This window comes from Calonectris borealis, chromosome 3 (assembly GCF_964195595.1).
Source record: "Calonectris borealis chromosome 3, bCalBor7.hap1.2, whole genome shotgun sequence".
NCBI classification, from domain to species: domain Eukaryota; kingdom Metazoa; phylum Chordata; class Aves; order Procellariiformes; family Procellariidae; genus Calonectris; species Calonectris borealis.
This window is the reverse complement of record NC_134314.1, coordinates 117,199,905-117,227,380: the sequence shown is the minus strand read 5'-3', so window position 1 is coordinate 117,227,380 and position 27,476 is coordinate 117,199,905. Positions and strand designations below refer to the sequence as shown.

The 27,476-nt window shown below is 44.4% G+C and overlaps 1 protein-coding gene and 1 long non-coding RNA gene across 14 annotated transcripts in view; one reads left to right on the top strand and one right to left on the bottom strand.

The window, feature by feature from the left end:
* EHBP1 (EH domain binding protein 1) overlaps positions 1-15,494 on the bottom strand; it is a 232,705-nt gene extending 217,211 nt beyond the window's left edge. For 9 of the 13 annotated variants that reach the window (XM_075147591.1, XM_075147592.1, XM_075147595.1 and 6 more), the window contains exons 1-2: positions 15,023-15,313; positions 13,516-13,927 (exon numbers count right to left, since the gene is read on the bottom strand). In XM_075147591.1, the coding sequence (XP_075003692.1) occupies positions 13,516-13,619 (104 nt within the window). In that variant the 5' untranslated portion in view covers positions 13,620-13,927; positions 15,023-15,313. Of the gene's footprint in view, positions 1-13,515; positions 13,928-15,022; positions 15,314-15,406 lie in introns of those variants that run through there. The other 4 variants (XM_075147589.1, XM_075147590.1, XM_075147596.1 and 1 more) reach the window with 2 other exon arrangements.
* A 2,046-nt stretch (positions 15,495-17,540) lies between these two features.
* On the top strand, positions 17,541-21,773 carry LOC142081467 (uncharacterized). Its single transcript, XR_012673338.1, has 3 exons — positions 17,541-17,788; positions 19,711-19,780; positions 21,049-21,773. It is a non-coding gene; the product is annotated as an uncharacterized LOC142081467 (long non-coding RNA).
* The last annotated feature ends 5,703 nt before the right edge of the window (positions 21,774-27,476 follow it).

The following is a 27,476-nucleotide window of genomic DNA, read 5'->3' as shown; positions in this document are numbered from 1 at the left end:
AAAACTGTAGGAAAGCTGACGGAAGATGATTTGTGCACGCAAATTAGGGAGTGATAGAAAAGATGACTTGTCTACAGTTACAAGGGAAGTTGAAAGAAAGCCTAGTATGGAACCAGGATTTTCTGACTTCTGTTGTTTCTACCGCTAGATCACACTCTCTAGCAGAATGAGAAGCAAAAAGGACTTTATTTCCCCCTCCAAATCCAAAACATTTACATAGAAAAAACTGCACAGAATTTATCATCAAGTCTGCTCTGAACAAATGAAAGTGCTAAACTGACTGACCGAATTATTTATGTAAGGAACAAAAATAACTTTTACTACTACTTTTAGTAACTGAAAACCTATATAGCCTCGCAAGCTCTTCTACTTTCAGTACTCAAAAAAATATACTCTGCAGCTTCTGGCTACATCTGAGTAGCGAGGGAGAACACTGTGTGTGATTTCTTTGCCGAGGCTGGGCGCTTGCCTTGGGATAGAAAAAAAATTAAACTCCCACAGCCACGTGTGTACAGAACCAGCTTCCCAGGTTCAAATAAAGAGAGAAATCATGCTTTGATACAATACTAAGCTCAAAAAGCCCAAATTGTAAATAAGTTCTTATCCTCCTGTAACTGTGTATAAATGCACCAAACGGTAAGAGCATATTAGTACTCTTCTTGCGTATGCTGCATTATTCCTACTCTTTTCACATCAACCACCTGGAAACTGGCATGTGACACCAATATGGAAAACAACTTACACAGACCCAGTGAAGAAAATAAAACACAGTGACAATATAAGGATGCATCAGGTTGAAGAGATCAGGACATCAATTTGAACTGAGTAAAATTACATCGAGGAAGGCCAGACACATACTGCAGTTTTATGTACAAAGCTATAAATCTTCCTCTGAATAGAAAATGTAATAAAAGAACCCCTTTCAAATGTACTCAGAATTTTTTTAACATCATGTCATATTAATAGCCAGACTTTTTCCTACCTGTGTCTTAAAGGTAGAAATATTTAAATAATGCAGTTTGTTTTCATTCAGCACAAAAAGAACCCCTGGAACATTTTAAATTTAGATTTCTTCTTTAACAGTACGACTGTTACTATTGCAGTCACTCAAAGAGAGGTACAGTATTTTCGATAATCAAGGCTTGCCCAGGACAGTTTTTGTGACAACAAAACTACTTCAATTAGAGAAGTTACTCCAAACTGGAATAGTTGTTCTGGCACAATCAGAAATATAAGTGCACTTTATTTTGCTACAGAAGTGCTTAAATTGGCTGTGCAGCTATTTCCATGAAGATGTCTCTAGATAATGTACTTCTGTACTGCTGCCTCCTGCCTGTAAGGGAAGAATAGGTGCTGCACGACATGGATTGCAAATGTCATATATTTGCAATTTACTGCACAGTAAAACAGTGGAGCTGCTGCATATAGATGAGGTCCAAGTATACATATGTTGCATGTTGCTTGTTCAGCAAAATCAAGTCTGAAAGCTCAACGTGACACAGTAAGTTCCCATTTTAAAGTGGGCAAATTTTGTCATAAGAATTTTACATGGTCTGGGTCAGCAAACATCTGTCTGAACAAAACACAAAAATCTGATTACAGCTGAAAGGAACTGTATTCAATAGGAGAATAAAGGCCTGGGCTTTACTACAATGTTGAGCATTTCAGTAACGTGAAATACCTCACTATTTCAAAACTACTTAGTTTACCAGCGAGATGACTTGAGGTTGTAAGGAAAGTAAGATTTCTGGCCCTGCTCAGTTCATGTGCCCCACAGCACACCTGGGAGCCTCCCAGAGTAACCAAGGGTAGACAAGATTTATCCCTTACTAGCGACAGCCACTCCTTCTGCTATTCATCATCAGCATTCAGGCTTTCCCTCCTCTTAAGATGGTTCAACCACATACATTGATTTCATATGTACATACTGCATCTTGAACTATGTATTTGCACATACTGTGCACAGGTGACAGACTTCTGTCATGTGTTACCAGCTTCCAGAAACGTCTCCCCACCACTTTTAACTTCTCTTTTGCTGTGAGGGATGTTTAGTGTAAGAAGAAGTTAAGACCCCAACAATAAAACACGTGCGAACCAAAGAGATGACATCGGCAGAAATACAAGAAGACTCCGCGGCTGTTCACCGAAATAATTATTTTTGCTTCGCACATGGGTTGCTCATATTTAGGTCACTCTTTTTGTATCTCCAAACCCAGCAGGATCTGCCTTGTATATCCCGTACAGGCAGACCAGAAGACATTCTGGGAGGGAGAAAAGCCTCACATTCTGCTCCTCACTCCCCCTGCTTCCCCGTCAGCTCACCTCACCTCACCACCGGTCCTGCCCATCCCTGACCAACGCTGAAATGCAACAAGCAAATATACCATGTAAAAAGCTGCAAGACTAACCATTTTTTAAAGGCTTCCTTGGGCAAAGACGAAATAAGCCCTGTAGAAGGCCCGAGGCAAACCTAACCGAGTCTCCTCTGTGCCCACCCATGGCACAGCACAAAAGGAAGAGGGGGCAGAAAACTCTGTGAGGCTAACGACGCAGCAGGTTTCTGCTTCTCTGGATCTTAATGGGGTTTTGTCAACCATAAGAGATACTAACAGTTCTTACAATGAGGTGGACATGAACAAGTTAGGGTAAATTGCAGTCTTCCTATAGTCAAGAGTAGCTCAAGATTATTTTCTTTTTTTTAAATTACAGTTTGTTGACTTTATCGTTAATTGCAAATCAAGCAAGCATCCTCCTTTTAACAGCTGTTGCTAAAAGAAGTAGTATTATTTTTCCCCCTACAGTACATGCTCTACTTCCCTAAGAATAAATTTGTCTGAAATAAATTTATTTACTGAAGTCAGCATTTTTTTCCCAGGAGGAAGCAGTCTTTGTGCATTGTAAATACTTTATTAGGGTCCACGCCAGACAACAAGACTGAATCTATAGGCAAAAATTTCCATATTCCTGTTTCCTGGTACAGCAATAGGAAAGGAGACAAGGGACTGCACTGTCATCGGCAGTGGTACTACATCAACATCAGCCACTCTATCAGCAGTACTTAAGTTACTGATGATGGGTAAGATGAACACCAAGCACCAGGACCGGGTAACCCACAAACTGAAAGCACAGGTAACACACCTGTTTTTACTGCCATCTTCCTTTGCAATACAGCCTCTCCTGAGGCAGCTAAAGCAGGAGGCGGCTACAGTAACAGATGGGGAGCAGAGAAACAGAAATGTATCTAGCGGCTCCCTGCTCCAAAAATACACTCGCACAAAGGGCTGCCTGGAAGCACAAACCGAAACAAACCCGTAGTTCCCAGCAGAGGGAAAGAGGTCAGGCTGCCAGCAGCTTTTGCCCTTGCAGATTCTCCAGTGTCTAATAAAGGGTAGAGTTACTGGCTTTTTACCTGCAGCCACAGGGTCTGACCAAGACTCCTCTCTTCTATCCAGAGGCCCTTTGTCACAAAACCCATGGAAATAATAGCTGGAAGTTTCCACCCCCGTAAGCTTTGGTTGAAATTGTCTGCTGAAACTTTCCGACCCAACGCTGAATTTGCTGGCCAGACAGACAATTCATCACATTTTAACATCACACGAGAACCTTTTCCCTATGAAGCAAAGCTAAAAATAAGGGAGAAGCCCAAGGTTCAAAAACAACAGCAAGCTAATTTGTTATAACCACAGCCCCATCAACCACAGCAGTGTTGTGCGCCCAGAGAAAAGGGCTGTCCTAGCTCTCTGGAAAAAGGACAGCAGAGACAGCAGTGTTGGTGTGGAGGTATGACACTTTGACAAGGCAGCATGGCAGAGTAGGCTGCCACAGGCTCACAAGTAGCAGATGACGCATCGGCGCAGTCCCCTCGCACCATCCTTTACCAAACTCTCTATGTTACCATATTCCAGCACTCCCCTGTTGCGCAGCTGCAAGCTTTCAGCTGGTGCAGCATTTACCCCAGAAAAGAGGTAGGAGAAGTGTTGGGGCAGGAAAGAAGAGTTGCCTTCTCCTCCCCCGCCCCCTCTACTAGACAGTCTTACAGTCATGGACTAAAGGAGGCATTATGTCTCAAGGACTAGATGTTTACAACTCTAGCAACATAGGTGATCACACACTTTCTCAATCCTCTGTCAAAAAATCCTACGATTACATCAGCCACTATGAGAATTTCAGGGTGTGAAGATTACTCTTGGTCATCTTTCAGTTCAGAATTTAAAAAAAAAAATAAAATCCCGTTTACTGTATGAAAAAAGGAATCCATAGGAAAGAAAACAATTCCTTTACTGTTTTAAGATTGTCTGTGTCTTGGTATTCTGAAAGGGTATGCAGACACTGGAGCTGCCATCTAAAGGGAGGAAAGTAAACAATTTTAGCAAGAAAATGAAAAAACAAAAGCAAAGCCTACAACCAAAATTTCCCTTTTCTACATGCACAAATCCCCAAAAGGAGGAGGTGAAAACACCATTGTTATAGGTATTTTAAAAAAGGATCTTTTAAAAGTGTGAACTTTTTAAAACTTGGGAACCATCCCAAATATGCCTCAAAACCAAGTAACACTGTGCTAGATTCTTTTGCTTTTTGTGGTAGGAGAGGAAGTGGTGAAAAATGGGTCAGGACTTTCCCATTCTTAAAATTTTCTTACATGTCAAGGATAAAGGAATGCAAGGGGAAGCTTTATGAATATTCACTTGCTCGACTTCAGAGACACTTATTCCAAGTAGTCTATCCAGTTAAGATTGCACCTGAAGAGAAAAAGGAGTTCAAAAATCTTGTTCTCTTGAAAGTTTCCCATGGCTTTATACAACTACTGCTCAGGTTACCTACAGGAAGAGACAAACCACTGAATCAGTTTTCCAAGAGGCGGTAGGTACAACCAGAATAAAAATACAGCCAAGCAGTTAAGAACAGCCAAACAGCCTCACCCACCTGCCAACATGGTCAGAGCTGTGTCTCCAGAGCTATAATCAGGTCAGGTGTTACCAGGAGCTGTCAAGGTTAAGTCCTCTGCTAATAAACCACAGATAAATCAGCAACAGGTTGGTTTGGAAATTTACAAGCTGCTGAGTTAGATCTTTGCTGGAAAAGAGAATTAAGCTGTTTTGACAGCTCTTTTCTGTTCTTTTAAATCTCCTCCTATGTACTGCCATAAACAAAGGGATTCAGAGTTTACTTAATGAGCAGTCACTGAAAGTAAAGGAAGTTCACAGTGCATGCTGAGTGGCAGTGTACAACATGCTGCCAACTGTATTCAATGGTCCAGATTCTCCAATTACTTCGTTTAATATGGCTTTTGATATTAACAGTACTGGCTATGCAAATACTCTTCCCAAGCACAGCTGGGAGGTGAAAGTCACTGTATGACACTGGATTTAAAAGCACGGGCATCAGTGCATTAGTCTTAGCCCTGAAGAAAGTTCAAGACAGCTATCATCTTAGGGCATCAGGCAGCAACATATCTAATGGAAAGCCCAGAGCTGACTTAGGGAATGTCTTCGGTCTGCTTGGCCTACAAGAAAGGTGATGGGGCTTGTCCCAACAGGTAGAGATGAATATATGCTCCCAGCAAAGCTGCACACCTATTAAAACATTTATCTGCCACCCATCCGGCAGCCCCAGACAACTCTGACCCATCAGACAGCAGCAAGGAAGCAAACATTACTTCTTGGGTAAAGAAAGAGGAAGCAGTGAACATGGAGGGTGACTGGTCATTACAGGTGCTTGCGGAGATGGCAGCAAGGAAACAAGTGGTAGTAATGTGGGCCATGGTAACATGGGAGTCAAAACTGATGTGATATGATAGAGTCTTAAAATGCCCCCGATTGTTTTAATTCAGTTGTCCCTAGACACTGAAATAATTTTGCCCTTGAGATGTTTGGTCAGCACCAAAGTCATTTTTCAAAACAGATCTATTAGAAAAGAAAGATCAGATCTACTAGTGCGCTGTTCGGCTCTGATACAGCAGCTCACGCAAAACAAAGCCCACAGACTGACTGCAGGAGACTGTGTGTGCACATGAAATAAAACCCGAAACCAGTTTGTGCTAAAATAAATACACAGTGCCACAGAGATCGCAGTTCAGCAGCTGCAGACGGTTAAGCAGCTGCAGAGCCTGGCCATAGCTTTGGAGTAATCCTCAAGAAAGTCTTAAATAATAATAAAACAGAAATAAAAAAGAACCCCCAATAATGACTCTCCACTACAAAGAGAGCCTCAACAGGCAAACGAGAATTATTTCTGCACTGCTCATCTTTACAGGTTTGCAGGCAGCTGGAAACTATAGTTCAGAAGGGCTTGCACTTCTGAGTCATCTCAAAAGCTTGTATGCTTGGAAGCCCTACAGTGACAGCACAGGGCACTGACTCAGGATCCGGGTGATTTAGCTGAAGCACTTTAAGATGCTCTTGCCCGCAGCTGTGGCTCATCTCATCCCTCTGTCAGGTTTTCCTCCCCACTGCATCAGGGCAGCATAAGGGAGGTGCGTACGCTCCTCAACTGCTGCAGTTCACGCTCACCTTACAAATCTGAACTGAAGTTGATGGCAGTTAACGCTAACACACCAGACAGCCTTACTGTCATCCTACCTCTGCTTCAGGGCAGAGGAAAGCCGAGGAAGACTACTGCTAAGGGACAGCGACATCTCAGCTCCACTCTTGAATCCAGAAAGCCTCAAGAGTCAGAGCCCTAGACAACAGCAATGTTAGTTACGGTTCTGCTAATTTTAGCTCATGCTTAACCCACAGTTCCCAAGTCCATGCAATGCCTTTCCAGGTGCCGAAAGCCACAACTACCCTATACCTCAACCGCCAAAACATACAGCTTCCCAGCTGAGACGCTCTGATGCACTTACATAAACTGTATGCTGCAGAAATACATTTTTCAAATAAAGACAACAAAAGGAAGAAAACAAGGATGGCTTTATTTACCCTATTGCTGTGTGCATATCTTAAAATAAGGAACAAAAGTTCAGCTGCATAGTTCCTGTGTTTCAGAGTCCACTCCAGGACATGCAAGACAGATTTGGTGCAGAGGGCAGCTCGGGAGTGTCCCACAGCAAGGTAGCAACAGCCTGCCAGCTTCCACCCCAAGGAGTAAAAAGAGAGAGAGGGGCAAGGGAAACAAACAAACACACACTTCACACACTCCCCTCACAGTAAACTGGGAAAGCTTTTAGAAGTAAACAAACAACCCTCTCCCCCGCCCCCATATTCTCAGAAAGCCACCCAAGCAGAATGCTTCTACTACGGTAACTGAAGGGCTTGTTTTATAAGAAGAGTTTCCTCAGATTTAGTCAACCTTACCAGCCTCCTCCTCCTCTCCTTATACACACTAAGCTGTGAAAGGGACTTCAGCTCTCTCCAACCAATTAAAAACTAATTGAAGCAACAGACTGGCACTATACAGCCTGAACAGTCTAAGAGACTGAAGACTCAAGTCAGATGAGGCCTACACAATGTCATAATATTTCATTTTATTTAACCTCATAACACAAAGAGCTGAAAAGAGTATTCACAGGGATCCAATCCTGCAAAAAATTGTTTATTCCAGCTCAAGTCCACTGGGTTCAAAGGAACAGTACACGTACTTTACTGTATGCGTGTAACATAGTGCCTGCAGGAACAGAGCCAGGTTTTATTTATTTGTAAAGCTCTGTGAGGAAGTTACACACACACAATTTCTCTCTCAAAAAATAAAGCTGTGTTAGAACATAAGTTGGTGTATTTTATTTATTCAAGGAGGCATCCTCACCCTTTTAAATGAATGAATGACAGACCATTAAGATGGATTTGTCTACAACTTGGATATAACCTAATCTTTTCTGCTTTAGACAATTATTTTGGTTACTGCTAGAACAGTAAACTATGTCAAGGAATTGCTGGAAAGAATTCTGTCTTCCAAAGAAAAATAAAATTCAGAACAAGTATTTATGACAAACCCAAATCTTTCTACCTTACAGACACTAAACTTCATGCCTGCTTCTACCAACGAGGTCTTTTAGGAACTGGACACAGAGTTTCAAATACTCTCAAAGAGTTGCTGCAAATAGAAAATGGGTATAAGTATGCAGCACTGACGATCTGAAAAAGTCAGCAGCAAAAAATACTTCCCATACACCCGTACCTCTCCCATTGAAATGTCTTCTCTGCACAATATGCAACCAACAATTTTGGTGAGAAATCCCTAACTTGTGGTCCATGGAACAGACATAAGGCCAGGAGACTAGCTTGGTAAGGTAGGGAATGAAAGCAGCTGGTGTTAAGGAGTAAGGATTGGTAGACAACCTCCTGACAGAAGTCAGGCAGAGAGCCCAAAGGAGCAGACCTACATTTCTGAAATCAAGGATTTCTTTCAGATACAAAGAGGAAAGAGATGCAAGGTGGCAGAGGAGAACTGCTTTTGCGTATGGACAGTAAGCGTGTTTTAATGACTGTAGGAAGAAAGGGACAAGACTGACCTGTAAGGCAGTTGGTGGTGATTATTCGGAAAGAATAAGTTTGATACGCAATTCAAGCCCTCAAAAAGTCCTCAGTCAAAACTGGAAATGAATGGAGGAGAAAGTGCTGAAGTGTATTTGCAGATGGGGATTATCTGGTGTGGAATCAGAGATCTCAGTGAATAGTGTGAGGACAGAGTATAGTTTAATTGAGAAGGAGAAGAGAAGCTAAAAAGCAGGAGAAATTGCACAATGCTTTCCTTGCATAAGCTATACTTGTTACAGTATACCTACATGGCTAACATGCAAATGCAAATCCGATCAAAAAACTCAGAAGAGGAAGCCCACGACAAAAAGCACAGTTCACAGCAAAACTAAGTCAAAGACATTCTGAATTGACCTGTAACTGTATCTCTTTTTGTCACACGTTTCAATGCGATCATCCTTAATAATTAAAAGCTCTTAGGTGCTCACAAAATCCCCTCTTAACAACCATGCAAAGCAAGGAAATGAACTAAGCAATCTGACAGCCTGACCCTGTACAGGCAACCCCCAAGAATTTCTACAGCAACCAGTTAACTCCAGTTCTTTTGGTGGCCTTCAGCACTGAAGAGTTTGCTGGAAAGCAGCGACCAGAAGGCAAGCAGACTGGTGTGAACTGTGGAATCTCAAAAAGCTCATTTCTCTCCCATGCACAGTGCATGCCAAATCTTAAAATTCCTGCAGCATCCAGTTATGAAACTACAATAGAAGAGAAAAACAGATGGCTAAAGCCTTTTGGAAAAAAAGATTAAGCATTACTTCATTTCCAAAAGAGAAGGATAGATATATGAAAATACAGAACCTACTTCAGACCATACCTAATTGATACAAAAATAGGTGAATCGCCTGTCTTCAGTTAAGGCAGTATACAAGAAAAGTTTAACCCTTTTAGAACATCATGGCTTGCTGTATTTTTAAGCAGGATTTAAAAGCAAAGCAGTTCATATAGGAGATGACAGGTATTACAAACATTGTAAAAAAAAAAACATATTTCCTTATCTCCAAAGCAACTACTACGGAATGGTAAATCCTGTAGAAAAGCCTTCTTATGTTTACTCTTTTCCAGCATTTTTAAGCAGTTAGCACCTACATTCAGGTGAGCAGCTTTCTCGCTCATAAAAGTATTTAACGGTCATCATAGTAGGAACTTGGCAACCTCAACTCTGTAAGAGTTAGGCCGTTCTCTGTGGAAACCAGTCAATACTACACTTGAAGCCCCTGTTGGGTCCCTGACTTGCAAGACATCACACAAAAATAAGGAAAGATAAAAGCCATCTTAGAGAGCTCATGTGTTCAGCATGAGGTGCTTCAGCAGCTCTGTAAAACAGCTATCACAGCTTCAGGTCCAAGTACTGGAACTGATCTCTGATCCAAAAGAGCATTTTCCTCCTATGAGGCTCCTCTGCTGAGCCTGTGCCTCAGACAAGCCTTGACTCAGTCGCCTGAACAGAGGCCTCCAGCAGCTGAGAAGCCCCAGGGTACACAAGAGATGCATGCCGGGCTGGCAGGCTTGACACAGGATCAACAGGAGACCTGGGCTTCTCCAAACTGGCAGCTGGGACTGGCAGGAAACCCAAAGGCATCTCAAACAGCGCTAGACACCAGCATTCAGGCAACTGAACTGGGTCCCCTGCGCAAGTCACAGCATTACACCTGCCAGCAATGCCCAGCACGCTCCTATCCCACGCAGCAACAGTCTGCTCCGACAGCACAGAGCAGCAAATACTACTTTTGTAGAAGCCTAAGCAAAATGCACGAGACTGATTTCTGGTTTTATTCAATGGTTCTGCACTGAGGAGAAGGACTAAATTAACTCTCTCCTACCACGCACAGTCCTTCCAGGCCAGGACTGCAGCTCACCGGCGAGGCTGGGTGGAAAATCCTGCGCTGCCCCAGCTTATTCCAAGGGTAAGTGGAGGATGACACACTCCAGCACTGCCAAGCAAGCGCCTTTCAAAAAAAATCAAGTGTTTATATGATTAATGCAAAGCATGACGTTTTCACAGTAGCAGGAGTCACTAATCCATATTAAAGACCAAGACTACATTTATTTATTTCTTTTTAATGAAAGGCTCTAAATGAACCAACTGCTCCATTTTTCAAAGGTACTGAGCAGCCACAATAATTAGGTCTGGGTCAGCGGGAGCAGCCAGAATGCCACAGAAGCAACTCAGTCCTGTTAATTACCTGAAAATAAAGTTTTTCTAATGAAACAGTGACAACACTGGACACTCCATCGCAACCTGTCCCCCCCAAATGCACCACCAATGAAAAGCAATCATCTGAGAGTTGTTGTCTTTAATCATTAGTAGGGACAAGAATCAGAAATTAGAGAGAGGAGAAAAAGCAAGGAAAGGGAGTTTCAGCCTATGCTGGACAAATGCTGCTGTACCTAGAGAGAATCCTTTTAAAGAGTGAAGCAGCAACATCAGAGTGGTAGCAACTTCCCACGCAGCCAGCATAACTCCAGAAAAAAACCCAGCAGGAGCTATTTTGAACACTAAGTTAAAAAAAATTCAAATCAATACAAGTCCAGAGGAGACAAAAAGTATTAAAGCCAACCAGAAATACACCCAACGTTGCAAACCGCATAGGACCAGTTAAAAAAATATTCTAAAACACAAGTCATTTTCTGAAGAGTTAGACAAATGTAAACCTAACAGAAGATCGCAGTTCACAGACAGGCACCCGGCCTGTTTTGGTCATGCACAATTCTTGCTCACAGACACATCTCAGTCCAAGTGTGTTTATGACTGCATTGTCATTTATTTTAAAATATGAATGGAGCATTCTTTTCCTCCAGAAACACTGCATTGTTAAAATGCCAGTACATTAAAATAACTTACTGCTTACTACATTTCAATCAAACTACAGACTACAGCACTGACACTTAATATATATTGAGTGCTTTCAGCAAGAACAGCATATGGAGTTCATTTCTTCTGTTTTGTTCTCACATGGGCCAAACTCAGAGACAAGCTTTAGAAATAGAGGAAGCAGTGATTCTGTCAGCATGTGCAAAACTGTATCTTCTCCAAAATTAAGGAAAGACTTAGTGGAAGGTTCTCAAAATATATAAATATTTACCCTTTTGTTTCCACTTATGGCAGAAATATCGTATTTTAGCTTGCATGCTTAAAGAACATTTTTGTTAAGGTTCTCCAAACAAGAGGAAGCAGAATAGAAAAGCCTACAATCAAATGACTGCGAGAGAGATGGTTTTTTTCCCCTATTGTAATTTTTCCTAGAATTCATCCACATTTCACCACCATACTGTTGCTTCGTCATAACCAACACAAGCACTGGTCTTGCCTATATTTAAATTCAAGAACATAAAATGAAGGTTCAGAAAGACAACCTATTTTTAAAAGATTAGTTGCATATCTGAGGTTTTGAAAGGCCGTTTCACTACTTCACGCACAGGCATTTTGCTAGGTGGGCACTCTAGTTTATGATTAAACAATAAGCTAATTGTTTCTAAAATAACAAGATTGTTCACAAGAGAGCTTTTGCGTGTGACTTTTTCTTAAATCAAGTGAAAGTTAGCTGCAGATCCAATCTGAACATTCCCCTGCAGCATTCATACTTCAGTGCTGAAGCATTCTGCAAATTCTCAAGCAAGGAGTGAATCAAAGTGAAAATGAAAGCCAAAACAGGCTAGTTTATGCAAACAAAACATTAAAAGTAATAAAACACAACTGCTGAAATAAACCTGATAAACCAAAATTACTGTGGAAAACTCTTTGGCCTGAACTAGACAGTAGATCCCACGAGATAATCACGACAGCCTCTTTCAACTTTTAAAATGTTTTTATTTATAGTTTATTCTGTGAAAGCAAGTTCAACTTCCAGAAACGATTCTGTTTCTTAATAATCTTTCAAAACATTTTAGGCAAGCAGATAACTTGTTAAAAAATTTTTTTAACCTGACAGTGTTCCTTTAAGACAGAGCAGCGAGCAGCCTTCCAGCATATTTGACAGAGATTTCCAACTCCAAGAGATAGAATTTAAATTTGTAGAGGCAATTACTCATAACCAGTGAAAGCAGCCAATGCAACTGCCAAACTTGCCAACAAGAAGAAAGGCCAAGTATTAGAAAGGAGGCTGCAGTTTATTACAAGGCAATTTGAACATCTCAGTCCACGAGGTCTGGAAAGTACTTTCTTCATCCCTTGACACTACAGGCTCACGCTAATGTGAGGAATTATGTCAGTAATGTCAATATTCCAAACATATAAAACAGCACTTAAGTATTTGTATAATGGAGATCGTTGCCTGACTATTTAAAAGCTGCTTCTAGTCTTCCCTAGCAGATTTATTTAAGCTCATTTTGCACAGGAAGGAAGATGCGCCAGACCCATACCATTAACTGTTAACTGCTGTCCAGTCAGCTCCAAAGCCATCCAACTGGACCACCACTGCACAAAATTCTTGTCTGACTAAACAAATACCTTAAGACAATTCCCAAGGATCTGTCTCTTGCCTCTTCCCATTAAAAGATGGAAAGAAACAAGGAAAAGAAGAAGGAGAGACAAGACATCTTCAAGTAAAAAAGTCAAAATCAAAATGGGTATCCACCCCAGATTAAAACACCACCATCTTCAGGACTGATCTCAAATGCCTCAGTCAGCTAACAGCAGTGTCAGCAGACAACACTCAGCACCAAGAGTTGAGCTGGAAGTTGGAAAACAGCTCTTGGGAAATATTTAAAAAAACAAGACACTAAAACCAACAACCAAAACCACATCACTAAGTCACAGATGCCGAGCTAATAAATGCACCGTCCTCTGCATGACAACAATGCCAGCTAAGAAAATCAGAGTACAGAACAAAACCAACAGGTCCAAGATAAGTATGCAGCAAAGCAAGCACTCATCAAGACAAGCACCCCACACAGCTGCTTCTGCAATGGGAAGGCTAGAGAAGGAGAGGGGAGGCAAGACCAACGCACGCACACCAAACAATACAAAATGAGCAACATCCTTCCTGTTTCAGCACCAGCAACTTACTCCACCATTTGTGCAGCAACATGAGCCGCCGCTTACCATTTTTTGGTGCACTCGACCATCAACTCCTGGTAAGAGGCCACAAACTGGAACTTGGATGCATGTTTCCCAACACGCTGCAGTCTTTTCCAAACTGAAGCCATGATGGTGAGAAATACCTGTCCTCTTACACAGTAGTAACTCTGCAAATACCAACGTAGGTTTAAGAGTGCGTGTGCTCGATACTAGCAGATTTACATACAGACACAATAAAAACAGTGCACGAGGAACTCGATGGGATGTCTACAATTCATATTCTGCCTCTCCCTTCTTCACGGTAAATCCCAGTCTAGCTGCATGGCTCATCACTGGCGAGGAGCAGCATGCAATAGGAGCAGACAGGTAATTTGAAAGGAAGTTCTCTCATGGAATCATCATTCCTCACACAGTAGATGATGTGGAGACTGCAGGACTGGAAGACAAATAAGACAGGGGGAGAAAGCATTGGTTAATATACTCCATACTACAGTGCTGCAATTGCACGTGATCTTGTACCTTTCAAACAACTACAATAAACCACAAAAACATACCCCCTTCCTGTTGTCATCCCCCCCCTCCAATTAAATAAATAAATAAGAATGCTGCAGCAATTTCAGGAATGCAAACCACGAGTCTGTTTGGAAACATATCAACATGTCCTTTTATCAGCACCATCATAATTGGCAACAACAACAAAAAAGGGCAGGTCAGGGCCACACCGAATCCTTATGAAGCATCTCCGGGAAGCAATGCAAAGTGGCTGAGGTGCTGCCAATATGCACCCAGAGGGAGGGACACAGAGAGACGAAGACAAGTTCTTTGTCTTGATGACAAAAGGTGTAACAGTTGTTTCCTCTCACACACACACCTCCTGCTCCCATTTCTCTTTCCAAGGAGAAGGAACAGCCAAGAAGCTGCAAGGGAGTGTTACTACTTAAATGCCTGTGCCGGGGCGAGGAGGAGGATGAAAGAGCAAGGGGCATTTCCTGAGCCCTGGCTGCCCAGGATTCCCTATCTTTCTCTCGGCATCATATTGAAATGGAAATGCCTCTCCATCCTGAACTGAGAAACGCTCATCAGGGAGGTGAAAAGGGAGAGGAGAAACCCAGATAGGTCTTCTCCCTCCAAAAGAAAGCAGCACCTCTGCTGGGTGCGGAGGAAAAAGCCTCTTCATTGGGAACATGGGGAAGCAAAAGGTGGCCGCACCTGGCGAGAAGGCAGGGTAGGATGGCATCAAAGCCGGCAAGGAGGCAACCTGCGGTCCAGGAATGTCGCCCTGGAGGGGGTCGTCCCCACGGAGCCCCGGGGCGAGGAGTGCCCCGCTCCGCCTCACCAGTCCCTGTCACCTCAGCGCCCAGCCCGCCGGAGCAGCGCCCCCCGCGCCCCCGCAGCCGTTGGCCAGGAGCCGTTGGGATTTAAAAATTAAAACGCCAACGACAGGGAGCCGGGGGGGAGAGGCGGCTCGGGGAGCGGGAGGGGAAGAGACGCGGGGCAGCGCGGGCGGCTCCCTCCGCATCGCGGCACTCACCTGCCCCCGGCTGCTCACGGGCGGTCCCCGCCGGGCGGGCGCGGGCGCTGGCACCACACGGCAGGCGGGAGGCAGCGCTGCCGCTGCCCATTACTGCGGCAGCCCCGCCGGCGGCAGCGCCCTGCGGCTGTCCCCGTCCTCCTGCAGCCTCATGGCGAGCACCGGGCACACGCCGCTTCTTCTCGCCCCGCCGGCCGGGCAGCCAGCCCGGGTCCCGCCGCGCCTCACGCCACCACCATCGCACTCCAGCCGGCGCTGCGCCTCGCCTCACCCCAGCCCGCCGCTCCCCCCGCCCCCGCCGCCCGGCGCAGCCCGCACCCGCCGCGCCATTGGCCCCGCCGCGAGCCTTCCGCAGCCCATTGGTTGCCGTCCCGTGTCAATCACCTGCAGGCGAAAGGGGCGATCCTCGCGCAACGGAGAGACGGAGGTAGTGAGGGAAGACGGAGCTCGCAGGCCCTCTTCTCCCGCCCACAACTCAAACTTTTTTCTGATTGGTCGAAGCGTCCGAGGAGGCGGGGTTTCTTGCAAGGAGGAGCTACTCGATAGGTGATCGCCGCCGCCCGTCAGCACAAAAGCGTTCGGCGATTGGCGGCGGCGCTTCCTAAAGCCGCGGGGTGGGCGTGGCGCGAGGAGCGGGCTGTCAGGGGAGGGGCGTGGCCCCGTGGCGGCGGGCAGCCGACCCCGGCACCCGCCGGCGTCCGAGGGCTGGGGAGTGGCGGGCGCGGGCAGCGCCGCCGGGAACGGCCGCTCCGGGGCCGCCTGGTGGAAGGACGGGGCGGGGGGGAGCCGAGGAGGGAGCCCCAGACGCCGCCTGTCAGGTGGGCGCGGGGCGGCTGAAGGGAGGGAGCGGCGGCGGGAGGCGGATCGAGGCGGCGGGAGGGGAGGAGGAGCCACCGCGAGGGACAGTGACGGCGCCGGGGCCCGGCCATGAGGAGGTGTCGGTCCGGCGCCAAGCCTGACCCAAATCCGGCAGCACAGGCCCTGGTCTGGAGGTGCGCTGGAGTTCTTTGGGGATGGGAAGTTGATGGCAATGAAATACGAAATTATATAACGCAGGCAGGGCGATATTTCCTTGCTGATTTAGCTTGATTAGGTGCTCTGTGAACTTCAGCCGGACATTGGGGTTTGGATGTGCTGCCCAGTTTTATGTAAAAGTGGAGAAGGGCAACAAAGCTGGTGAAGGGTCTGGAGCACAAGTCTTGTGAGGAGCAGCTGAGGGAACTGGGGCTGTTTAGCCTGGAGAAGAGGAGGCTGAGGGGAGACCTCATCGCGCTCTACAACTACCTGAAAGGAGGTTGTAGTGAGGTGGGTGTTGGTCTCTTCTGCCAAGTAACAAGCGATAGGACGAGAGGAAATGGCCTCAAGTTGCGCCAAGGGAGGTTTAGATTGGACATTAGGAGAAATTTCTTTTCTGAAAGAGTGGTCAGGCCTTGGAACAGGCTGCCCAGGGAAGTGGTTGAGACACCATCCCTGGAAGTATTTAAGAGATGTGTAGGTGAGGTGCTTAGGGACATGGTTTAGTGCGCATGGTGGTGTTGAGTTGATGGTTGGACTCGATGATCTTAGAGGTCTTTTCCAACCTTAATGATTCTATGATTCTAATGAGGCTGGGCTGGGAATTTCCCATAACCACGCTGGCCGAACACTTCTACAGTGCGGTGCCGTGGAGGGGGTGTCGGGAGCCAGATGTAAGCCCTTGGTTCCAGCATTAATCTAAAATGACATGGTGGTTTATTCTGGTTCAGAGAGAAAATGCCACACAGCTTTTTGCCCACTTGCCTTCTGAAGCCTCTCCTTCCACCCATACAGGTATGCTAAGCTTAGATCCCAAAGCGCTGTTTGCAACAAGTGGATTCCAGAGTCAGGATAAGGTGGTTGTGTGAGATGCTGTGGGAGCTAATCCTAAACCTATGAGCCAGGCAAGTAAGAAACTAAGCAAGCTATGAAGTGGAAGCACAGGGAAATAAGAAAGATAATGCAGTGGATTTTGAGAGCAGCTGTGAAATTGAAGCTTCGGGGCTTTGCAGTCCTCATCTATGTTCTCTCCCACGACAAACCACAAGGAGTCCAAGCCTGGTCTGTGGACTGGGAAGCCCCTTATCCCAGTCTTTTCCTCCTCTTCCCTAAGCTGCCTCTCTGCTGGCATATAGCAGAGGCTGCCAGCATTCAGTGGCTGGAGTGAAAGGAGAGAAAGAACGACTGTGTGGACGGCCACAGGCCTAAGCTGAACTAAGTTGCTTTGGAGAGGGTGAATATTTGGGCTATTAAAAAGGTCAGCCCTTTGCTTATAATGTGTTAGTCTTCATTCCTTTGCCTTCTCTCAAGACAGATTTACTTATCCGAGCTGCCAGAGGCCATGCATTTTCTACCTATTTGGAGCTGTCCTGGAAGAGGCAGTGATTTTCCTTCTTAAAGTGTTACACTGGAATGTGAAAGACAGTTGTACTACTCATACAATTTTCTTGGAAATGTTCTTTTTTTTCCCTGAATATTTTTGAAGTTACAATTTGAAGATTTTGCACATTTGTCTAAGATTTTTGTCCCAGTTTTGCAGCCGGTCTGCACACACAGAGTAATTCCAACACACTTGAGGGAGACATGACTGTTTTTTTAAGTGCAGCTCACCTGCTTAGGATTTGGGAAATGAGGCCAGGATTTCCAGAACATATCAGACTGAGAACACGCAGTCTGGAGCACACATATGCTTGGTTCTGACTTGGAAAATACCAGATGGAAATCTGGCAGCTGTAAAGTGGATCAAACAAGGTAATTTAAACTTCCAGTGGCCCTGAGGAGATCCTTGGTTCCTCATACTGGGGAAATGTCAAATAGTCAGTTGTACTGATTTTATTTCAAAAGTTATCTTTATTTTGTATATATTACCAAGAATTAATATGTACGCTTCTCTGATTTATCTTCTGAATACCGTGCAGCATCCAGGCTAATTCCTAAGACATATCTTTGGCCAAGTTTTTATTTTCCTCAAACTGAGATAGACATTTTCTGTCCTGTGGAATAAACGCATGAGGTCTGGTGGTTTGTTCAGTGACTTGTGTTTCAAACATCATTATTTATTAACATTTTCCATTTCCTTCATAGTTTTCGGACTCAAGTTACACCAGGCCTAAGAAGTACATAAAAAGCATAAGGCTGTTTTTTCCTTCATTGCGTGGGGAGAACTGTAACATAGGTAATTATCCTACAGATTATCTATTTATTGTACAGTTTTTAAGAGTAGCAATCCTCAGCTCTTGCAATTTTGGGGAAAGCTTTAGGAGATTTCAAAGGGTGTGAGCAATCACTCTGGAAAGAAGGGCAAGATCTTCAGCTGCAGATTGGAAGCTAGAGGCCACTGCAGCGTTCTCAGGTTACTGGCCTGAGTGCTAGACCAGACCAACTCAAAAGCCCTTGTGACTTTTGTTGGCAGCTCACAGCCCAAAGGAACCAATAATTGGCAAAAAGGGATTAGCAAGGGCATGGATGAAGAACCCCGAGCCCCATACCCCTTCCCCTGGTCAGAGCACTCTGATGGATCAGTGAGGAACCTCTGTGTTGACTTCATTGCCATACTGAAAAGATCTCTTGACTGGTCCTGCCAGCCGTAAGCCTGATTTGTGCCAGTGATCCAGCAGAAACCATAGCTCAGCTGTAGAGCACAGTTCAGGATCTGAGCCAAAATCTAAGGAAACAGTCACATTTTTACTTAATCCGATATTACGAACTTCATGGTGAAAACTAGCAAAGCTAGTTACACCAAAGTGCCCAATACTCACTGCTAAGGTCAACAGCTGAATGAACAACTGGCATGACCTCCTAATTAAAAAAAAAATTATGCATCATTTTATGTACAGTGTAAAAGACCTTCTCTTCTGCAAGCAGGAAAAAGTCATGGGATGAATACGCAGATGCTGTTTTATTATTTAAAGATATATAATATGTATGAGACAATCTATTTAAACCATATTCCTGTCAAAACTGCTGCCTTCCTTGTCCAGGAAGGACAGCTGAGGAAGTGTATTTGTGTATATTTGAGCATGCCCTCATCTGTGTCGTTCTGGAAGTGGCATGGAGCAGGATGCTGAGAGCTGCTCAAATTGGGAAGTTGGCGGAGCCAACCAGGGAGTCCCCAGAGCAACCTGACCTGGTTCTTCACAAGCAGCTGGTTCCACCAAGGACACCCTTACTATTCGAAAATACATGCTCGTGCTCTGTGGCTCCCCTTTTTCCCCCACTATGGTGACACTGAAATATCCTGCCTCCCTCACAATCTCCACAGAAATCCCAATATTTTTTTTTTTCTGGATTTTGACTCCTGCTCCCTGGCTTTGGTCTGATGGTAGTAGATTGCAAGCCTCCTGCAAGTAGAAAGATGATCTATGCTCTATTTATGTTATTCCCTGTTAAGCTTTAAAGCTATACAGCCTCTCCCTTATCCTTCAATGCCTCGTCATCAGCATGACTAAGGACAGGTTGTTCACCAATAAAGAAATGACCTTTGCTAGAAATAGCTATCATTATAAATCTCAGTTTCCCTGTCCTTCTGTATGTGAGCCTGCAGAAATGTCACTGAGGAAATCAAGTAATTGGATTATGTCAAATTTGCAAGAGCATTCAGCTTTTTGAGGCAATGGGGTATGCACATGATGTTACCCTCACCTGCTACATTTTAAACTTTCTTGTATTTCTAGATGCCATCAAAAGTTTGATCCCATGTTAACGAAGGGAGTGGAGAATTTGCACTGACCTCAGTAGAACCGGGTAAAGTACTATCTTCCTGGTCCTCAATACATGTCAGTAACTGATGTGCGATGTCTAAAAATTCAGTTCTGTAACAAGTAATGCTTACCAAGTTCTATGGCAGCACGCTTGTCTGCTCTTTTTCTTAGTTTCTTCACATCCCAACAGTAATTAAAAAAAAAAAATATACATAGCACATCATAAAAATGTATGCAGCAACAAAATATTTTTTTTTAATCCTCCCTTCTTCTTTTGTTTCTTGTTCGTTGCTGGAAAAATTCCACTCAGCTCTCTTTTTATATGTTCTGATGACACCCAACAGCCATTCTGTATTGGAGGGAAAAATGTTTTGAATATTCCCTCTACTAGATATTGGCAACAACTGGGAGGGGGAAGGGTGGAATACCCCATTTTATTTGTGCAATGAAAGCTTGACTTCGAGGCTGGCAGCAGAGAAAAGGTGATTCCCACCTTGCAGAATTAGATAGCCCAGTTACTATCGTAGCCTGTAACGAAAGCATATAATTTCAGCAATACTCCCAGCTGCACTTAAGGCATAAAAACATCACAACTTGTTCTTGCCATACCAGCAAAAGAAGTAGATTTTAGGATGCGCTCTGGTGGGCTCGTGTTTAGTTAACACTCTGGCATGGGCCGAGGCAGGCAGGCCAGTCTAGTATTTACCCACTGACCAGCTCACCTGCGCAGCGTTCCTAGCTCAGCGTTCCTAGTCCCAGCCCAAGGCACTGAGCTGTGTACAGGCACCCACCCTGTTAACCCTCCTAATCCAGAGCCTGCCCCCCCAGGGAGCAGGCTCACACGAGCTCTGCTGCCAAGGGTAATCTGCAGAGACAGGGGCTGGGTTAACTCACCAGCACCTCTGTTTTTTATGGATTCTTTATTCTCCCGTTCTCCTGCTGTGGCTGGAGCCCGTGCTTGCGTGTGGCGAGATCCTGCTGTGCTTCAGCCAGGCAGTGAGTGCCTCCCCTCCAGGCTCTGTGCCAGAAGGGGTACCCAAAAGGCCCGTTCCCCGGGTGGCAGCCTCATGTCACAGCCCCTTTGCTCTCCTGTGACCAGCTTCATCATGCCACCCCAGAGGCACTAGGTACCCTGTCCTGCCCCACTTAACCCCACTGCCCAAAGCCTTGTAGGTAAAGTCAAGCAGGCTGGTTCAAAAAGAGGGGATGAAAAACATCCTCACCTGCCTTTCCTTTATCTCCCCTCTCTTGTCTGGCTGAAATTCTTCCCAAACCACTCAGCAGTACGGGGCATGTTGTGTTTATCTGCAGACGAGGTCAAGGACAGGAGTCACATTCCTGAAATGCAGAAGCCGCAATGCTTCAGCCTGTGGAGGTGAGACAATAGATGGGGTATCGGTGGTGGAGACCCATACGCTACAGACAGCATTTCCCTATTCTGTATCATAAAACTCTGGATTAGCACTGCTTTCTCCAAGTTTATTATCAACTCTCCTGTTAGTCAGCTTGCAATGGTCTGAGTGAGTTTTGTCATTAACCTTTTGATATCCTTGAGAATTGTGTACATCTCTTAATGGCCCCAGTTTCTCTCTTCTTAAAAACAAAAAAAAAAAAAAAAAGAAGCAGCCTGTACTTTGTCCATAAATAACAACTTTCGATCTTTTATCATGCTTAGTGTACCTTTTCCAGTTCTTCAATACCCTTCCTGTGTGGTCTCCCTAGCCTTTTTGCAAAGTATAATTATGTCTGTATAAGACATCCTGCAGCACTAATGAGGTAAAGAATGCCTTTGTCCCTCTCTTTTTAAAATAAACAGCACATAGTGTGGCCAGCAGGAGCAGGGAGGTGATCGTGCCCCTGTACTCAGCACTGGTGAGGCCGCAACCCCAAATCCTGTGTTCAGTTTCGGGCCCCTCACTACAAGAAGGACATGGAGGTGCTGGAGCGTGTCCAGAGGAGGGCAACGAAGCTGGTGAAGGGCCTGGAGCACAAGTCTGATGAGGAGCGGCTGAGGGAACTGGGGCTGTTTAGTCTGGGGAAGAGGAGGCTGAGGGGAGACCTCATCGCGTTCTACAACTACCTGAAAGGAGGTTGTAGCGAGGTGGGTGTTGGTCTCTTCTCCCAAGTAACAAGCGATAGGACGAGAGGAAATGGCCTCAAGTTGCGCCAAGGGAGGTTTAGATTGGACATTAGGAAAAATTTCTTTACTGAAAAAGTGGTCAAGCACTGGAACAGGCTGCCCAGGGAAGTGGTTGAGTCACCATCCCTGGAGGTATTTAAAAGATGTGTAGATGGGACTCTTAGGGACATGGTTTAGTGGTAGACTTGGCAGTACTAGGTTTACGGTTGAACTCGATGATCTTAAAGGTTTTTCCAATCTAAATGATTCTATGATTTCTTACCAAATAATCCAGCTGTTAATTTAATTTAAGATGCCCTTCATAAACCATAACCTTGATTCTCTGGAACTGTTCACTTTTTCTCATTGTAATAATATTTTTTTTCTTCTTTTCTACAGTTCTTTTCAACTTTAAACATGGCCTTCTTTTTTAATATATACTTTTTTCATAACCTAATTGCTTTTTACACAGGCTACCACCAACATTCTGTGGAGTGAAAGTGGAAGCGAAAGGGCCAAACTTTAGACAAGATAAAGACAGCGAGCAACCTATGGCTAGGATTTGGAAAAAGCATCTCAGACAGATATGGCAGCACAAGTGAGAAAGCAAGACTCTTTCTCCACAGACAGAGATTAAGAACAGAAAGACCCTTTTCTAAGAGCTATGGAAGAAAATGAGAGATGGATCAAGTTCAGAGGAAGACTTGGTTCCTAGCTCCCATACACACACCCATCCTACATGACGCTGGATATGTCAGATCTCTGATTAACCAGCTGTAGATGCTTCATGGAGGCATCTAAGGAAACTGCAGATTCAAAGGTCAGAAGGTCAAGGAGTAAAGGTTGTAGAGCCCATACATTTTTTTCTACTGAGATCCTGTTTATTAGAAAATGAGTAGCTGGACATGCAATCAGAATACTGAACTGGAAAAATTTAAAGCTTTTAAAATGTATTTCTGTAACTCCGCATAAATGCCAAAGAAATCATAAAATGTAATACAGCTGTCTCTAAAGATTATGCAGGAAATTCCTCTTTGCCCAAATATAATATCATATGTCGCCTTTAAAGAGAACGCCTAGTTAACTTTGGATCTACACCATCAGTCATCCATGCAGTACATCAGTAAGAGAGGTACGCTTCCTTGGAGTATAGACATTAGCAACGCACCGACCATCATAGATCAAATCTGAGGCCTTCTTGGAAGCCTGTCTAGAAGCAATTACCTTGCAGATGTGATAAGAAAATCTATTATGCAAACCGGTGCTCCTACCAGACTAAGAGGAAATTTGTATCTAACAACTTATACAACCAGAATCACAAACATCATACAATAGGACATTAGTGCTTGATGAAAAGAATCTCAAAGCACAGAGTAGGAATATGTATATGTGGCGTGGCCTTCATCCTGCAGATTTATAGTTAGCAAAGTTATAACTAATGAATAGTCCCATGGACCTATTCATGTACGCAAGATGTGCAAGTGGACAAGCGTTTGCAGACTTTGGTCATGGTGTTGGGCAGGTGTGAGATGGTGTGGAGAGAATTAGTTTTGAAACGACAAGCAATTAATTGTGTTGTAAAACTGACTGCAAAGTTTCCTGCTCCAACTTTTAAAATCTCAGCAGCCACCCAGTTTAGATAAATATCTCTAGTTAATCTGGAAATGAAACAAAATAATCACAGCCAAGTGAGGTAATTCCAGACTCAGAGACTGCTCTTCAATATGTCCAGATTAACCCATATGGATTTAAACGGTGTTGCAAATTATTTTTAATGGAGTGTATTACCTTACATTATCACTAATCTCCCTGTACACTTTTTAAACTGTGTATGTTAAAGTCACACTGTCAGAAAACACGGGGACAGTTAGCTTCCAAAATTCTGCATGCAGCAACATTGTGTTCAACTTCATCCATATAAAAGGGTGCGAGTTTGCTTACTGTGTCCTCCACAGAATATGCATCATGCCACGCCGAAAAGGTACCTCTTGCAGGTGATCCTGGTACGATGGCAAAGAGAGCATTCTGGTGCATATGCTCTGGTAGAGGTGTGGGCTGAAATCCATCTGGCGATCAATCATTAAATGCTTCTAACAAATAAACCAGCATTCCTTACAGCCCAAAACTCTGCCTACTATATACTGTTGGCAGCCCCGCACTAGGAAAAAAATATGCAAATATTGACTAATTCATGTGGTGCTTTCACTTACACAGAGAGCCAACCACCTCAAGCTACAGAATGGGACCACCACTCTTCAGCCACTTCCAGATCTGTGCAGACTCACTGGCTGCCCTGAGGACCCCCAAAACACTTTTTCCGAGGGAAAAAAAGGTCCATTAAACACCTAAGGTAATAACCTAAATTCTCCAATGGTATTAATATCCAGGATAACTTACGAAGTGGATGCTTGAAGCACAGTTAGAAAAAAAGATGTTAGAGCTCACTACAAATGGGATGTAGGACTCATTTTGCTAGATCATGGTGGTGTTTGGGCTCCTCCAGTTTGCCCCACCTCAGAATCTCATTTTTGCTAAATTCCTCTGCAAGAGCTTTTGGAGGACATGCAGCCTTACTGACCATGTATCTCTACAGCAGACGACTCAGTGAGTCCCCAGCTGAAGGAGAAGGTTGCTCAATGTAGACATCTTTCATCTGCAGTCTTGGGAAGGGACATTCAGATTTTTTTTCTCTGAATAGTTTTAGGAATCTTACTGACTCTTCACACGTGCCTAGAAGGAGTGAATGCCTTGCCAGCTCTGCAGAGGGACAATCAAAAAAAAGGAAATCTCTAGTTTGGGCTACTTTCTAACTGCAGCTACGTGACACAGTGGTGCCTAGGGCCATCTTGAATCACTAGTTTTGAAATGAAAGATCTGGGGGCCTAAATGGGTTTGTCTCCAGAAAAAGTTGAATCCCAAAATCCCAGTAAATGTGCTCCCAACCCAGGGCAAGTGCTGGGAACGATTCCATGGCTGCGCTCAGAGGTGCAACCTAATCAGTCACCAAGATACCTTCCTTTCACCTCTAACCAGAGCTCTGGAGCTCAGCAAAGGACCTACACAACAACAGCAAAAGGCTGGTGAAGGCATCTCAGCCTCTCTCTTCCTGGTAAAAATTCCTGTATCATCCAAACTAGCAAAATCTGTCTGTTTTGGGAAACAACGGATATATCAAACATTCTGGCAAAACCCAGGAGAAATAACAGTTCAATGATGTTGAAAAGGAAACTATTGGAGAGAGATTAGTTTGTCTGACAGTCTTTCTTTATGCTCTCTGCTGAAGAAGAACAAGAGTCCCTTCATGCATATGGAATTTACTTCTGGTGTGAATCAACCTCTGCAGTAGGGCTGTAAGTGTTGCTGGTTTAGAAAAATGGGTGATCGCTGCTATCTGGCACCTGCCCTCTGCACGCCTCAGCGCGCCAAAGTTTTCTAGCCATGTATTCTGCTGCAAGCAATGCTCGTTTTACACTGAAGCATCAAATTTTTGGATATAGCATTCAGAACATTTCCTGCACTACCTATTAAAACATTTGCCTGAGTAGGCAGACGGTACAACCAAATGGGGGTCTGCAGGCCATGGAAACCTCAGACTCTGGTTATGGAGATGAAAAGAGGTAAGGGAGCAAATGTTGCCTGTTAACAGGAGTGGCAGTCCCAACTCATTTCTCGCACCACTTCGCAGGTGAAATAGCCTGTGCTGCCAGCTGTCTGGCGCCATCTCTCTCGACATGACACAACAAAACTTGACCGCTGTTTTGCCACAGCCATCCCTCGAATGCCATGGTGTTGCAGCTTGTGCAGAAACAATAATCCCTGAACAGACGCAGAATTACGCCACAACTGCTCTCCTGAGAGTCTCTGCAGGTAGCAGATGTGTGTCACACACTCACCATCCATTCTTCTCCCAAATCTAAGACATCCATGAGCTCAAAGCTCAGATACAAAGTAATGCCTAGAAGTTTCAGGTCCTTTTTCTGATACCAATAAGATGCCCAACACAAATGACAGTGGTATGGATTTTGCCTCTGGCTCCTGCTGTTCTTCTGCACACCATTCTTGCAGCCCAAAGGTGGCAGCAACCCAACTGAACTTGTGGGTTGTGTCTTTCCTGGGAGTAGGCAAAACTCATGGAGCAGTAGGAATGGTGTGTCATTTCCCAGATGTGACACAGATGGGGAAAAGGACAGCACAGCTGGGGGAGTGGTGTGGTCCAGCATGGCTCGGCAGCAGGAGTGCCTCTTTTGAGGCTGCACCCCACAGAGCAATCCTGCTGCTTCTCTGTGCTGTGGCTCAAAAGCTCTGCTCTCCAGTGCCTGGTGGCCTGCAGATGCGGGTGCCCAATGCGGCATCAACAGCTCCTAGGAGCTGGTCTAGGACAGCTGAGGGAACATGGAGCTGCAGGAAGAGGCCTACCGTGTCCTTCTGATCTGTGGGAGGAGCAGTGGGGTCCCAGCCAAGCACACTAATGACACATGTAGAGAAGCAGTTTGATTAAAGGTCTGAAAGTGGCATCCATTCCCAGCTCTGCCGAAGGTTAGCTTATGCAGCCTCTTAGTTCTCTCTGCAACAAGAGGATAACAATGCTTATCCACCTTTAAAAGTAGGATTTAAATACTCGGGCACTGGGTATATATCCTATATCTGGATCAAGATATGCTACAAACAGTCAATAGGAAAGAAAAGACTTGCACTCTAGGTTTTGTGATTTCTAATGCAGTTCCCTTTCCAGAAGGCTAAAATAATTTTGTTGGGGGAGGAACAACTGCTAAACAAATTCTGCCATGCATTTGTATATGATCTTTTCCTGCAAATAGCCAGAACGTGAGTGGATTTTCTCAGGACAGTGAAGAGCACTTCTATCACAGGATTTTCTTTTGCCAGCCTTCTAGTTGAAAGGGCAAACTGCAAAGGTGGTACGACTGCTCAACCTACGGTTACATGCTCCTGTTGCTTATTTAAAGCACTGCCGAAACTACTTATTTTCCCTAGCATCAATCTTAGAATAGCTGAACCGAGTTTAGCAAATCTTCCCACCCAAAAGATGAACCTGAAACAGTCACGGAAGTAGGCCTGAAAAGTTTGGCTAAATTATAAGGAACCAAAGAGGCTCTAACATCTGGCAACTTTAATAACTGTAGATGCACTTCAGCTTGCTTGACCCACTACATCAGACAATGTTGACCTCATTGCTTACTGCAAAATCATGATGCATTCCTCAGTCCATGGCAGCATCACCTCAGTGAGACTAAAATAAAACCCACTGAAAGGTTTTATATAATGCCAAGGCTACAAGATCTCTAATGTAGTTTTCTTATTGGAGCAAGAGCCAAGTACAGCTTAAATTCATTAGCTAATGGCCTGTGACAATGAAGGACAAAGACAATTATTATGCACATCTCCCAGCTGATTGTTTCTGTGTGAAGGAAATGCAACAAATTATTGTTCTCCTATATTAATGTACCATAAAGGATTACTATCATATCTATTTCAAAAAAACCCTATCCCTTTCAAAATGCAGACTAATGCCGGATAAATTTGATTTTTATAGATGAAAGCTTGGTGGAAAAATCAAGATTTTATTAGAGCCATGGACAATCACATTACATTTTATATGATA